At 32.6% G+C, this 14,522-nt stretch overlaps 1 protein-coding gene across 5 annotated transcripts in view; it reads right to left on the bottom strand.

Annotated features, from left to right (window-relative positions):
- Positions 1-626: 626 nt before the first annotated feature.
- AGL (amylo-alpha-1,6-glucosidase and 4-alpha-glucanotransferase) overlaps positions 627-14,522 on the bottom strand; it is a 117,155-nt gene continuing 103,259 nt past the window's right edge. For all 5 annotated transcript variants that reach the window (XM_081306144.1, XM_081306142.1, XM_081306141.1 and 2 more), the window contains 6 exons: positions 14,003-14,115; positions 12,941-13,152; positions 11,710-11,807; positions 9,947-10,034; positions 9,711-9,844; positions 627-3,724 (listed from right to left, as the gene is read on the bottom strand). In XM_081306144.1, the coding sequence (XP_081162270.1) occupies positions 3,607-3,724; positions 9,711-9,844; positions 9,947-10,034; positions 11,710-11,807; positions 12,941-13,152; positions 14,003-14,115 (763 nt within the window). In that variant the 3' untranslated portion in view covers positions 627-3,606. The remainder of the gene's footprint in view (positions 3,725-9,710; positions 9,845-9,946; positions 10,035-11,709; positions 11,808-12,940; positions 13,153-14,002; positions 14,116-14,522) is intronic.

Raw genomic sequence — 14,522 nt, forward strand, 5'->3', positions numbered from 1 at the left:
TTCAAGGCCCATACAAATACAAAAAACAACAATAAACCACTAAGCAAATTCCTTGAGTTCATTATATCAACACATTGAGGATTTAAATAAGTAAAGTTAGTAAGTTTGATAAGTTAACCTAAAACCATTTGATAGTTACAGGTTTAGATTTTTGGGTTAAGACCTTTTATCTGAAGATAAAGGTATATATCTGCATTAAAAAAATGAAGCAATAGTACTTAAGACAAAAGTTAAATATATCAATTTAGGTTATACATATACACACATATATATTATTCAGTAAAATAATATAAAAGTGACAAAATCATTATTGGTTACTTCAGTAGAAACTATGTATGTATGTCTATTTGGCATGTAGTATTTGCATTTAATAAATGGAAAGGAAAATAAAAAGTTCATGGTATTGAAGACATACAAGAGGAGTGCATAGTTGCTAATAGATCTATTTATACATCAAGAGTTTAATTTGCTCCAAATTTTGACATGACTAATTAAATTATCAAATGTCTTAAAATTCTTCTTTCTCTGTCCCCACACATCCTATCAAAAAGGTAAGCACCCAAATAAGTAAGTACTTAATAAATGTCAAGTTAATTGGAAAATGATGTAATGAAATCAAAACACAGTCCTTTAGAAAACATTTTATTTTCTTGGCACACAGAGATATAAATGACATTTGCTCACTAGATACAGCAGCATAAGACTAATATCAGAATGGATTACAATTCATATTACAATATTGATACATATGATAAGTTTCATGTTTCCTTAATTACCTTTGAAAAGTTACTAAAATATCACAGCACACTGGTAAAAGTGGCAAGTTTCATTCTCATTTTGAAGGGTTCAGATTGATTTGGATTAATGAAACACAAGGATCAGACCATTGTCAAAATGTAATATAATAACAGCTTATCCAGTGTTGCACAGGAATGAAGCATTCTACATAAATGTCCTTCAGTCAAATGGCATTTATCCTTCTAAAGTCTAAAAGTGTTACTTTAACTACCATGGATGGAATAATGCAGAACATGCCTTCTTCTTCTTCTTTGTCTTTTCCCCAATGTGTGTGTGTGTGTGTGTGTGTGTGAGAGAGAGAGAGAGAGAGAGAGAGAGAGAGATATGCAGGGGATCTAACCAAGGGGCCTTGCAAATTCTAAGCAAGCACTCTACTAGTGAGCTACATCCCTAGCTCACAACATGCTTTTTTAAACTTTAAAGCAGACCATGCATAATATGACAATGTTCTTTCATTAATACTCCTAATTAAGAATGCAATATCCGAAAGATTTACCAAGATGGGTATTTCCCCTGCAGTAGATAAACTAGCATATCTATTTTTTTAAAAACCATCAACTTGTTATTTATTTGTTTGTTTAGTCACATGTAACTGTCAGCTGTCAGTTCTTGCTTTAGTTACATATGCAGGTTTTCTGTTACCTTTCTTATTTCCTGTATTGTTAGGGTAGAGCAGCATAGCTGCATAAACCTTGGATGAACTAATAGTTTCCTCAAGGAAGGTCATTCTCCCCTGCCCCCAATACTGGGGATTGAACCCAGTGGTGCTCTATCACTAAGCTACATCTCTAGTCCTTTTCATTTTTTGAGACAGGGTCTCACTAAGTTGTCTAGGCTGGACTTGAACTTGTGATCCTCCTGCCTCAGACTCCTGAGTTGCTGGGATAACAGGTATGGGTTTCTAGGCCTGGCTAAGGTCATTCCATTTATCTCCAAAGTTTAGAGGAGGTTATATACTGAGTGAGGGAGGGAATAAAGAAAAAAAGGAAAATCTGGAAATTCTTGTTTATAAATAGTGGTCAGATAACTATCACAAGCTTCCTTGAATTTGTAGGACTTAATCTGCTCTAGGTTAGGTACCAGAAAACTAAGCTAGTGAAAACTATTTCTAAAGCAGGGTCAGCTTTGCAGAAGGGTGGGTAGGTAATCCTGCAGTAAACTGCATGAGCCTTTCAGCATGGGCATTTGACATTTGATGCATTTATAGATTTTGGTACTAGAAGTTGTGCCTTGAATGCCTATCCTTATTTTCATTTCTTAGGTTGTTAGGTATATGATCTCTTGAGAAAAGTTCTACTGTATCAATATTTTATATATAAAAATACATATCCCTGAATAATATTAAATAGTAATGAAAGGATTTTTACAACTACTTTCTCCCAAACAAAAGTATAATGATATAATTAATTTACTTTTGAGAAAAAAATAGTAAAAAAAATTCTATCTAGAAAATAAGTACTACTCAAAAATGTAAATTCTTATAAATGTTAAAAACCTTTTCACTTTTATGTTATTTTCAAGTTTAAGGTATCTTAAAACAAAATGTTTCAAATTATTTTATTGGATTCAAGATAACTACTGAATTTGTATCTATACTTTTATTATATTAAGATTGTTGTCAGCCTGGGAATGTGGCTCAGTGGTAGTGTGCTTGCCTAGTATGTATGAGGTCCTGGGTTTGATTCCCCAGTACCAAAAAAAAAAAAAAAAAATAGATTGTTCTGAATACTGAACTTGTCAATGTAGGCTTTCATTAACAGAAACCAGTATTTATTATGCTCTGTCAATAGACTTTTGCACAGAAACTAGAGAGAGCTATCAAGTTTTAAAAATTAATATAATATTCTTTTCTTCTTGAAAGTTCTCATAAATATGTCCAACAATTTCTATTTTGAAAATGTAAGTCATCTCATATAACAGGAAACTGGAACTTGAGGCTAATTTTACAAAACTGTTTTTAATGAAATCAATTTCTTAATGCTCTGCTTTCTTCCCAGTCTATGCATCATTAGCACAGTAAGTTGTCTTTAATAAACTATTGACATTCAGAACATTTGAAAACATATTGATACAACAGTGAAAAAATATTATCACAGTTTGAACGTCTGTGCTTCATTTATGAACATATATGGTAGAAATGTTGATAATTCTACATTCATGAAGCACTTCTGAAATATATATTGAATAAGGTATTAAGAAGGCAGTCATAGGCTGGGTGCAGTTGTGCACGCCTGTAATCCCAGCAGCTCGGGATGCTGAGGCAGGAGGATTGCAAGTTCAAAGCCAGCTTCAGCAAAAGAGAGGTGCTAAGCAACTCCAGGAAACCCTCTCTAAATAAAATACAAAACATAGGGCTGGCTCAGTGGTTGAGTGCCCCTTGAGTTCAATCCCCAGTACCAAAAAAAAGAAAGTCATAGCACATGGTGAGAATGTTAATTATCCACAGCCTGTTCAGTATGTATTGTTCCTGAATATATACCACAATTTAAAGATACTTTTCCATTTTCACTTTTGTAGAAAATTAAGATTATATAAGTTTTCTTTTCCTAACTCTGGATTTCAAGGAATACTTAATGAACTCAAAAGAAAATTCTGTTAGTAATCATATTTTTCTCTTATTCAAACTGAAAGCTATCTTCATACATTAAAAAGAAAAAGATAAATCAATGCTTTTATAATCTTACCTAATTGGGCAGCAATATATATGAAAGATTTTTTTAAAAACTTGAATTTGTATACATAGGCATTTGCATTATGATCTTGCATTGCATAATGGAGTTGTATATTTATTAAATATATCTGAACAAACTATAAATCATAAAGTGTTTCAAGAATAACAGCAATTGACCAGGCTTGTGTCTCACAGCTGAAAGGACAATACTGGCCATTCTCATTGGTCAGTTCTGGAAGTCCTTTCCAAGGGGATCTGAAAAACATAAAGGATTTTTTATGAGACATAACCTAACACATTTTAACAACATAGTTAATACTTCATGTTTTTTGCCTTTTAGTACAGAAACAATCACTTGTAACAAAATAAACCAGAATATCCTAAAGATGTCCTTTTTCCTATTCCATCCTTGGGATTTATAACTTTCCAATACAAAGGATCCTTTGATCTATTAGAAATATAGTAAACTCTCACCATTCCAGGCAATATAGGCATATTCTTTGAGGCGTAATTTCATTATTTTAGAATAAATTATAAGACTCAAGTTGTAATTATGTAGATAGTATGTGTGATTTGTGTGTGTGTGGTGCTGGGAATTGACTCCATGGCCTCATACATGCTAGGCAAGCACTCTACTTTTGAGGTACATCCCCATGTGTGATCTTGATATAACTGTAAAACTAAATAAAATAATAAACACTAGGAATTGTCACTGAGAAAAACTGACCATTTTCATTTTACTAAATAACAAATTTATATAGTATACACTTATGTTATAATATTTAGTAATTTATATACATTACCTCATTTAATGCTCACCGTCACCCTATGATACATGAGCTAGAATTACTCCTTACTAATACAGAATTAAGAGGCATTAATAAAGCTTAAAAAATGTGTTCTAGAACACAGAACTATTATTGTATCTAATTTATTCTTAGTTTCAAAATACATCCTTAAATATGAAGCAAATTTCAAAAAAATAAAAATACAGAAATTTGTAATATTTTTTTTTTAGTTGCAGATAGACAACATCTATTTGTTTTTTTATGTGGTGCTAAGAATTGAACCCAGGGCCTCGCACATGCTAAGTGAGCAATTTCCAGCTAATCCACAACCCCAGCCCATAATGTTTCTTTCTTAAGTGGGGTTGTGAGAATATATTAATTTCCTTATTTTTCATTGGAACTCAGCTGTGTTACAAATATTCTTCTGTACATAAGAAATATTTCATAATTAAAATAGGAAAATAATTCCATAAGATGAATATGAGTTATTTTTGATAGGTATTATCAAAGAAGCTAGGTATTATATACATTTTTTAATAAAGGTATATGTACATGAACATATACCTTTATTTATATTTATGTAGTGCTTAGGAATGAACCCAGTGCCTCACATGTGCTAGACAAGCACTCTACCACTGAGCTATGACCCTAGCCTGGTATTATATTCCTTAAAAAATCTATCAAACAGAAATGTAAAATATAGAAAAATTATTTAAATGTCTACAAGTATTAAAGTTACTTCAGAGCGAAATGCCAAATCTCTGAAGTTGGATAGTTGGGTAATCTGTAAGTGGTTGAACTATATTCCCCACATTCATCATTAGTTATTAGCAGATATGATTAGTTAAGATGAGGTTATATTGGGGTAAGGTGGGCCCTAATCCAATATGACTGGCATCCTTTTACAGGAGAAATTTGGACACCAACATGCATACAAAAGGAATGTCCAGTGAAGACTGAAGGTTTGCTGTCACAGCCCTAATGCCTTCAGAGAGAGAATGGCCCTCCCCATGCCTTGATTTCAGATTATTGGCTGCAGAAATTGAGACAATATCCTGTTGTTTAACAGCTTCTGTGAAGTCACTCAGTTTGTGGTGCTTTGTTATGGCAGCCCTGGCCATAACAAAGTCCTACTGATATTATGGAACAAAATGAGGTTATAAAATTATTAAAATTATAAGATTATAAACTATGCTGCTCACAATTAAATGTGGACACTAGTACATGGAACATACCCACACTAGTATAAAGAAGTCTCCTTTCCTGAAAAATTCATCCCTAAATTCATTAGGCAGGCAGAACAAAGGGGGTATCTACAATAAGAGAGAGGAGGAGAAAAGAAGGAAAGGATAGTGTTATGGTTTAGATTAGGTGTTCTCCAAAAGCTCATGTGAGAAAATGTAAGATTCAGAGGTGAAATGGTTGGGTTATGACAGCCTTAACCCAAACAGTGAATTAATCTACAGGGACTAAATGGTAACTGTAGGCAGGGAGGGTGTACCTGGAGGAGGTAGGTCAGTGGGAATGTGACTTTGGGATACATATTTTGTCCTTGAGGAGTAGAGCTCTTTCTCTGCTTCCTGCTGTGATGTCTTGAACTGTTTTCTCCACCACACCCTTTTGCCCTGATATTCAGCCTCACCTCAAACCCTAAGGAATGGAGTTGAGCCCCAAGGAATAGAGCCAGCTGTCTATGGACTAAGACCTCTGAAACAGTGAGCCCGCAAATAAACTTTTCCTCCTCTCTGCTGTTCTTGTCAGGTCTTTTTGGTCACAACAGAGAGAAAGCTGACTAAGATAGATTACAAGTACTTCAAAGCAAGATGTCAGCACTCAAGAGGTATAAGGTAGGAGGTCACAACAGGTGGGGTGGCGGTGGTTGAGAGTAATCTGAATTCAAGTGATGTAAGGAAGGCACTTTCATGTAGAGGTTGCCTAGTGTGGAGTGTAAGACAATATGTGAAGGGCATTTATGTCTCAGGACATCTGTTCAGGGGATGTCAGAGCCAGAGAAGGCACAGATAGTTTGAAAATATAAGGATGGAAAAATATATGTTGGTAACAAATAAAAGAAATCTGGAGTGCTATATTAATATTAAAGAAAGTAGACCTTGGAGCAGAGAAGCATCAGTGATAAGGAAGGTGATTTCATAAATGTTTATATACTTAATAATAGTGTTTCAAAACACCTGGAGCAAAAACATATACAACAGCACACAGAAACAAGTACAGCAGGAGATTGCAATATTCCTTTGTAAGCAATTCATAGAACAAGGAGATGGAAATCCCTTAAGGAATTTGAACATCAACCAACTTGAACCAATTTACATCTAGAACACGCCACCTAAGTATTGAAGAATATATATTCTTTTCTTTTCAAGAGAGAGAGAATTTTTTTAATATTTATTTTTTTAGTTTTCAGCAGACACAACATCTTTGTTTGTTTGTGGTGCTGAGGATCGAACCCGGGCCACACACATGCCAGGTGAGCGCGCTACCGCTTGAGCCACATCCCCAACCCCAGAATATATATTCTTTGCAACTGAAAACAGATGAATTACCTAGACAGAAAATTCTGAATCATAACTATTATACGTTTATAAGGATTTGAGTCACACAGAGTACATTCCTTGACTACAATAGACTCAATTTTAAAAACAATAATAGAAATAGCTCTGGAAAATTCATGAACATTTGAAAACTAAATAATAAATTTCTAAGTAACCTATGAGTGAAAGATGAAATCAAAGGAGAAAACAGAAAGTACTTCAACCAAACTTAGAATAAAACCATGATTGGACCCAGTTATCCTACTCCTCTGTATATACCCAAAGGATCTGAAAAACAGCATACTACAGTGATATAGCCACCTCAATGTTTACAGCAGCTCAATTCACAATAGTGAAGCTATGGAACTAACCCAGGTGCCCTTCAACAGATGAACAGATAAAGAAAAGGTGGTGTATATACACACATGGAATATTACTCACCACAAAGAAGAATGAAATTATGGCATTTTCCAGGTAAATGGATTGAGCTAGAGACTTATCATGCTAAGTGAAATAAATGAATCCCAAAAAATCAAAGGCCGAATGTTCTCTCTGATAAGCTAACACACAATAAGGGGTGGGGGAATAGAAAGTCATTGGATTAGACAAAGGGGAATGAAGGCAAGGCAAGGAGGGTGGAAAGACAGAAGACATTCCTTTTCTATGTTCATATATGCATACACAACCAGTGTAACTCAACATCATACACAACTATAAGAATGGGAAGTTATAATCCATGTATGTATAATACGTCAAAATACATTCTACTGTTAAGTAAAACTAAAAAGAACAAATAAAAAATTTTAAGAAAAGGAAGTACTTCAATAAATGAAAATAAGTATACAACATATCAGAATTTGTGGAATATGATAAACTGATACTTAAGGGGAAATGTACTAAACACCTGTATTAGAAAGGACAAGAGGCAACCAGGGTACACATCTGTATCCCAAGCTACTTAGGATGCTATTGTAGGAAAATCACAAGTTCAAAGCCTGCCTGGGCAGGGGATGTAGTTCACTGGTAGAGTGCTTGCCAGACATGTGTGTGGCCCTGAGTTCAGAAATCAGTATCGCAAAGCAAAAACACTAACAAGAAATAATCAAACAAACAAAATCCCTTGGATTTTTAGAGAATGAGCATATTTAGGTGCTGGAAATAAAAGCCAGAGAAAGTGTAAACAGAGTTAATAGTGCAGTTAAGAGCACAGCCTGGAGGATCTGACTGCCTGGATCTTAGTAAAACCTAAAGTAGATTACTTGCTCTTTGACTTTGTCCAAGTTACTTCACCTTCTTAACTTTGTTTATAAAATGAAGATAATTAATGATAGCTCATATCTGTCTTATTATCTTGTCTATGTAACATATGTTAATATACCAGTCCTTGAAACAATCCAACCTCCAAAGATCCCATCTCACTCTATACAGATGAGAAAACCAAGCTTTAGAGAAGTTAAACAACTTCCTCATGGTCACACAGTAAGTGGACAAGTGGATAACAACAGTAATATGTGGTGGTGGTAGAGATGATGATGATGGTAATAGTAGCAATTTGACATAGTTGTTTGCATTAAATGAGTCATTTTACATACATATATTTAGAATAATGCCTACAACATGGTTAAGTGATCAATGAATATCATTTGTTGTTATTACCATTAGTTCCACCCTGTAAACAAGGGAAACCTAATACTGTTGGTACCATAAGATTTTTCAGAAAAAAGGAAAGCAATAGCCAGCTCAAAGTAGAGAACTTAAAGGAAGTCACAGGGTCTGGAAAGGAGGAGAGATCTTGTTGAGTGGCTCTGCCAGAGTGGTGAGGGCGAAAGCCAGATGAAGGTGGTAATAGACTAAGTGGGTGGTCAAAATGGAGAAAGAAAAAAGAGGTTACTCCCGAAGGGGACATGGGCTGGTAAGAGAGACAGGACGAGGTTTGAGTTAATAACTATATGAAGGGATTTTGTTTTAGAATGGGCTGACAGATATCTCTGTAGCTTCAGTAGAAAAGATACAGTGGAATACCAAGAGAAGATAATTAATTACTGGAACAAGGTCTCATAACAGGTCTGAAGTGATGAGATAACAGGTAAAAGTAGAATGACCCCATGCATGCCAGATAGTCTTACTTTTAACAGATAAAAGGGAACAAAGAGAAAATAAATGCAAAACCCCCAGAAACAGTACAGGGCAATGACAGAGTTGGGCTTTCTGTGAGTATATTTAAGCTAATGAAAACCAATTTTCATGAAATATTTGCCATGATAGTTTGAAGTCCCTTATGTTCTAGAAAGAGAGGGGATACAATTTATACCAATTATGGATAATTAGTCTGAGCAATAAAATGAAGGCATAATCTAGAATTTGAGAAATTAAGATAGACTTGATGAAATTTGTACCATTTTAGAAAAATATGTAACTCTGACACTGTTAATCTGCTAATAATTAGGACAGAGGAGGTGAGAAACTGTTTTTGAAATAACAGTCAAAAGGCCAATTCCAATATTTTAACTATAATTGGAACATTTTTGAAAATTGTTATATATATATATATATATATATATAAACTAGTTCAAAAGGCCTGATTCAAATATTTTTGTTTTTTGTATTTATTCTTTGCTAACCACATTCTAAAAATACAAGCTAAATTTTGAAAATCAAAGACTATTCCATATGTTCAAATCATACAATATCAAATCCTTAGCTTTAAGTAACTTACTACCTAAAGTAATGAAGGGAAGGTAAAATTTCCACGATGGACTCTCCCATGTTAAAGAAGAAAGGTTTCAAGCTTAATTGTGATACCTAGAGCACAGAGAAATGAATCCCAAGGAAACCTAGCTTACCTAATATCTAATGAACTGAGGACACACCAGTTACAGACATTACATGCCCATGACAACTTACCTCTCAAGATGAACATAATGTCGAGAAAGAACGTTTTTAACCAAAAATATTGTCTTTGCACTATACTCCGGACCCATCAATTTGGAAAAATATAACTTTGCACGAAGAAAATATCCAACAGGCCATAGCCATTCCTGAAAAAAGATAATTTAAAAGTAAAGGAAAGAAAAAGAACTGTGAATATCTAAAACTATTTGAAAAATAACTGAAAACTCAGAGAAAAATGAAATTCTTACAGGTCCTTGGTGATAATTGAAACCTCTAGCAACACTGAAGCTGTCATTGTCTAAGGCATTGTCGTATATTCCACAGTAAACCATATCACTGCAAAATGATTGGAACTTTAGTTAAATAAAAGAAGCTCAGATATGATAGAAAGCATTGAAAACATTTCAATAGCAATGTTAAGAGAAATAATCATGTTATCTTCCAATTCATAGAATAAGCTCAGCATTAAAACATAATTTAACCTTAAATAAGAATATAATGAGTCCAGAGGACTTTAGCGATGTGTTCAGAAATGATTAACAAATACTGACTAATATAAAAAATATTAAATATTCAGGTATCTTGCCTTCCAGCAGTTAGCTTGACACTAACCATTGGTTTAAAGTCAAGTATTTCAAAACGTCTCTAATATATGAATAATAATTGAAATGGCCATATAATAAATTGAATTACTAAGTATTATAGATAAGGTTTTACTGGTTATAGATTATAAAGGTTGTTTTTGAAACTTCTCCATGAAGTTATTTTAAAATCATATTTGGCATATCATCAGACTACAAATAGCAATTCAACATACATTCTGATAGTATGTAGAATTTATAACATATTTATGCAGCAAACAATATTACAAAATTATTGCAACAGATAATACAAGGGCTATGTATACTTGATTTAATTTAAATACAAAGGTTTTTTTAAGTAAGATAGATGTGGCCACAAAAATAAACTTTGTGTTTTAGTTTTGATCAGTGCTTCTTAACTACTCTGAAAATATGAGAGTCTTAGAATGTAGTTAAGAAAAAACATATAAAATTTTGCATTTCGTGATGGAAATGAGTACATAGTAAAATAGGAAAATTCTACAAAGGTGAAGTTCTGTCATCAATTCATACAGAAAGCAAGTTGATAACAACTATCAAGTTTTTAAAAAATCATAAAGGAAAAAGAGCAGGGTTATTAGAAACTCAAGGAAAAAAAACAAAGTTGGAAATGACAAGAAACACATGATTGCATAAACCCACAACTGTAAAATAAAAATGAAATCATTTATGGATATAAGTAAAAAGAGTAGTATAATTACAAAGAAAGGATGGAGAAGACTAATATTGAGAACAGAATTAAATCCTCACCTGTCATCACTATATGTGAATAATAGCTAATAATTAAAATATCATAAAACAGCAGCATATACTTTTTTTAGAAATGTAGAAATAGCTATTAGTAGAAACAATATAAAAAATAATGACCACCTTTCAGGAATAGAATTGAGGTGAAGAAAGGAAGCAAGGGAATGATTTTTTTTTTCTTTTTGTGGTGCTGGGGATTGATCCCATGTAATGTTTTGCATAAATTCTCTCAGGTATATGCCCATATGGTCCAAATTGTACAAAAATGCACAGATAGATCAGATGATAATGGTGCTTACTTCTAGATAAAGGGGTTTAAAGTAATTTCATGTTTTTCTTTATATATCTGTAACTTCTAATGTTTATAATAATCATTTACCACCTTTATGATAAGAAAAATGCACATCAGAAAATATTCATGGCATTAGTTTAAAAACTAAAACTCTAATTGATTATTGAATACAAAATAAGACAGAGGCATTCTGAATATTGATGCTTAATGAAAGTACAGATGATGCTTTTAAAAACTCAGTCTGAATGAAATTTTGGAGATGTTATCAATGAGAAAAATTAATAGCTGGTGTTAATATTATTTGGATTAAATATAATACTAACAACATTCTTAATATTAGATTCCAACTTACTCTGGATCTAAAGTTTTCATGCCAAGGGGACCAAGTAATTTTTTTTCTGCGATCTCCAATGCTCTCCATGCTTTTTCTGTAGTAAACAACTCAGGGGCCTAATGAATGTCAAAAACAAACATACAACTTTTTCACATCACAGAAGAATTACTTTCCACCTACATATACAAATCATCATCTTGAAAAAGAATGAATATATTTAAAAATACAGTGTGGGCAGAATTTAAGAGTAGATGCCTAACCAGATTTATTTCCATGAGACTAACTTGGAAGCATTGTTCTAGGCCTTAGAAGTTAGGAAAATGTGTGGGTATTCTTCAAAAATGTACTAGATCAATAGGAAGTTGCCATAGTTATTAGGAATATAGAACTCACTTCAACTCATGTAATTGATTCTTTATAATATTTACAAGAGTTTCCTTTAAGGTATATCTGAACCCACTTTCTGCTTCTAGGATCATAATAAAATGTAGAACAGTGTAAAGTTACTTGTGATACACAGAAGAAGGAGAGGAGGATCTGCATTAATTTTGGTGGTTGACCTACAGTTAATGTTAATGATTAATAAACTCAAATGCACATTGAACCAAAGCTGTTCTGTGTGCCTGTGTGTTTTTCATTCTACTGTAATTTATAATACCATGTTTAGTTATGTTTTTGACAAAATGGAAACAGGTAGGCAGACATGGACAAAAACAAACCACTATTTTATTGCCCTCATAGTTTAAGCAGAATTTAAAAAGGAGAGACTCTAGAATCCTTGGCTATACATAATTTATTAATTAAGCTATTCCTGGTAATTCACTACTCCAGAACTTCCCATCTAGCATGCTGAGGCACTGGTTGTGGCACAGATGACTGGAAATACAGACATCTTTAGCTTTCAGGACAAGTGGGTGGGTGAGGGGCTCATTGAAGCGGCTGGATTTGGCATAAACAGCAAAATCCAAGCACAGTGTCTTGCACAAATATCATTTTCTAAATGTATTCAGGATGTAAAAAATACATCAAGAAAACACTTCATTGATCATCTTCCATTGTTTTCTATTTTTTGATACTGATTGGTAAATGTTAAAGGTGATAAGCAGACCTTTTTAATTATACAAGACTATATAAAACTAGTAAGCAATATCCTTTTCTGCAGTTCAATGAAAACAGTAAAAAATAAAAAATAAAAAATAAATTAAGTAAATTCTATTACACTTTGGACAGTAACAAACACTTCACTTACCACGACCATTGCTATGGTAAAATTAGGCCTGAGCTGGTAGTCACACCAAGGACTTGAAGCTCCATAACTGTCTTTGTATATGCCACGTTTGTGAACTAGATTTGGATGCTTCTCATTAGAATCAGAAGGATCTTCTGAAACATGAAACAGTTTTTCAAAGTTGTCTTGTATTTTTCTGTTCCATTCTTCATATGAGACTGTTACAACTTTCCCTGGAAAATGATGAAAAGACATGGCAGTTTCAGACATTGAAAGCAATTCAAACCTCTAATAAGAGCCAAAAAGTCATATTTAGTACACTTATTACTTTTTATCTACTAGGGAAAAATAAATTGTCTACTTTTTGAAAACGTAGCTAGCCTAAATTGAGATGTGATATAAAACATTTACTGTATTTCAAAAACTTAGTACTTCCCAAAATATAAAATAGCTCAGGAATAATTTTATATTGACTACATATTGAATAATATTTCACAAACATTATCTTAAATGAAACATAATGAATTTCATCCATTTCTTTTTACTTTTAACAAATGAATTAGAAATTTTTTTTTTTAAAAATATTTTAATGACAGCAGAATGCATTACAATTCTTTTTTTTTTCTATATATAAGTCATGTATTTTCTTTTTTTTTTTTATTGATTATTTATCGCATTACATAGTTCATGATATATCATCTTTCATACATTAGACTCAAATTGTGCTTTTAAATTATTTATGTGGCTCAAATAATATTTCAATGGGACAGAATTTTCTCAAAAAAGATGTAAAGATTTCAAAATTGTACATGAAAATAGAACCTGTTCACAGTCACACTAAGATAAAAGATAAGCACAATAAGGCAGTAACTATGTTGTTTTTCTTACCTCAGTTTAAACTGCTATCAAAAATATGGTTGGTAACTAGATTTGCTACAATTTCCATAGAGTAGATTAATAATTTTTCTTTCTTCTTGAAATTTATGGTTTTCTAATATTAGCTAACTGCATCAAATGATGAGTACATAGTTAAAAATACAGACAGTATTAGAAGTTTCTTTGTAAATAAAAGGAACAGCTTACCATGTCTTTTTACTCTAAGTTCATGATAAGGAAAAATATTTTTTTTGGATAATTCCAGCAACCAACGAATGGCAGATTTACATAAGCCCACAATTTCCACAGCAGACCCATCTCTAAAATTAAAAATAAATTTTAATCTCTAAGTAGGATTTGTTTAGGCACTATTTTAAGAAGGTATTTGATAAACAATTCTGATAAATAGTATAAGCATTTCATTATAAAAGCAACTATCTACTAAGAAATCCTAACTTTATAAGGAATATATAATTTTGCTGGGGACTGAAACCAGGCCTCACCCAAAAAGTGTTCTACCTGGAAGCTACAACCCTCAGTCCAGTAGCAACTATTTAAAAATTATTTTTTGGATAATTCTGACTGAAAATAAAATTTGAAGAAAAGAGCTTCTCAGCTTAATATAGTACAAGAAGCTATTTGTTGATAGCTTCTGAAATAAAAAAAGAAAAGTGACAAATTCTGGGACAAAATTTTAAAGAATTAGGAAGAAAAAAGATTCCCTTTT

The sequence above is a fragment of the Spermophilus citellus genome (genome assembly GCF_964194105.1).
Source record: "Spermophilus citellus genome assembly, chromosome: 9".
NCBI classification, from domain to species: Eukaryota; Metazoa; Chordata; class Mammalia; order Rodentia; family Sciuridae; genus Spermophilus; species Spermophilus citellus.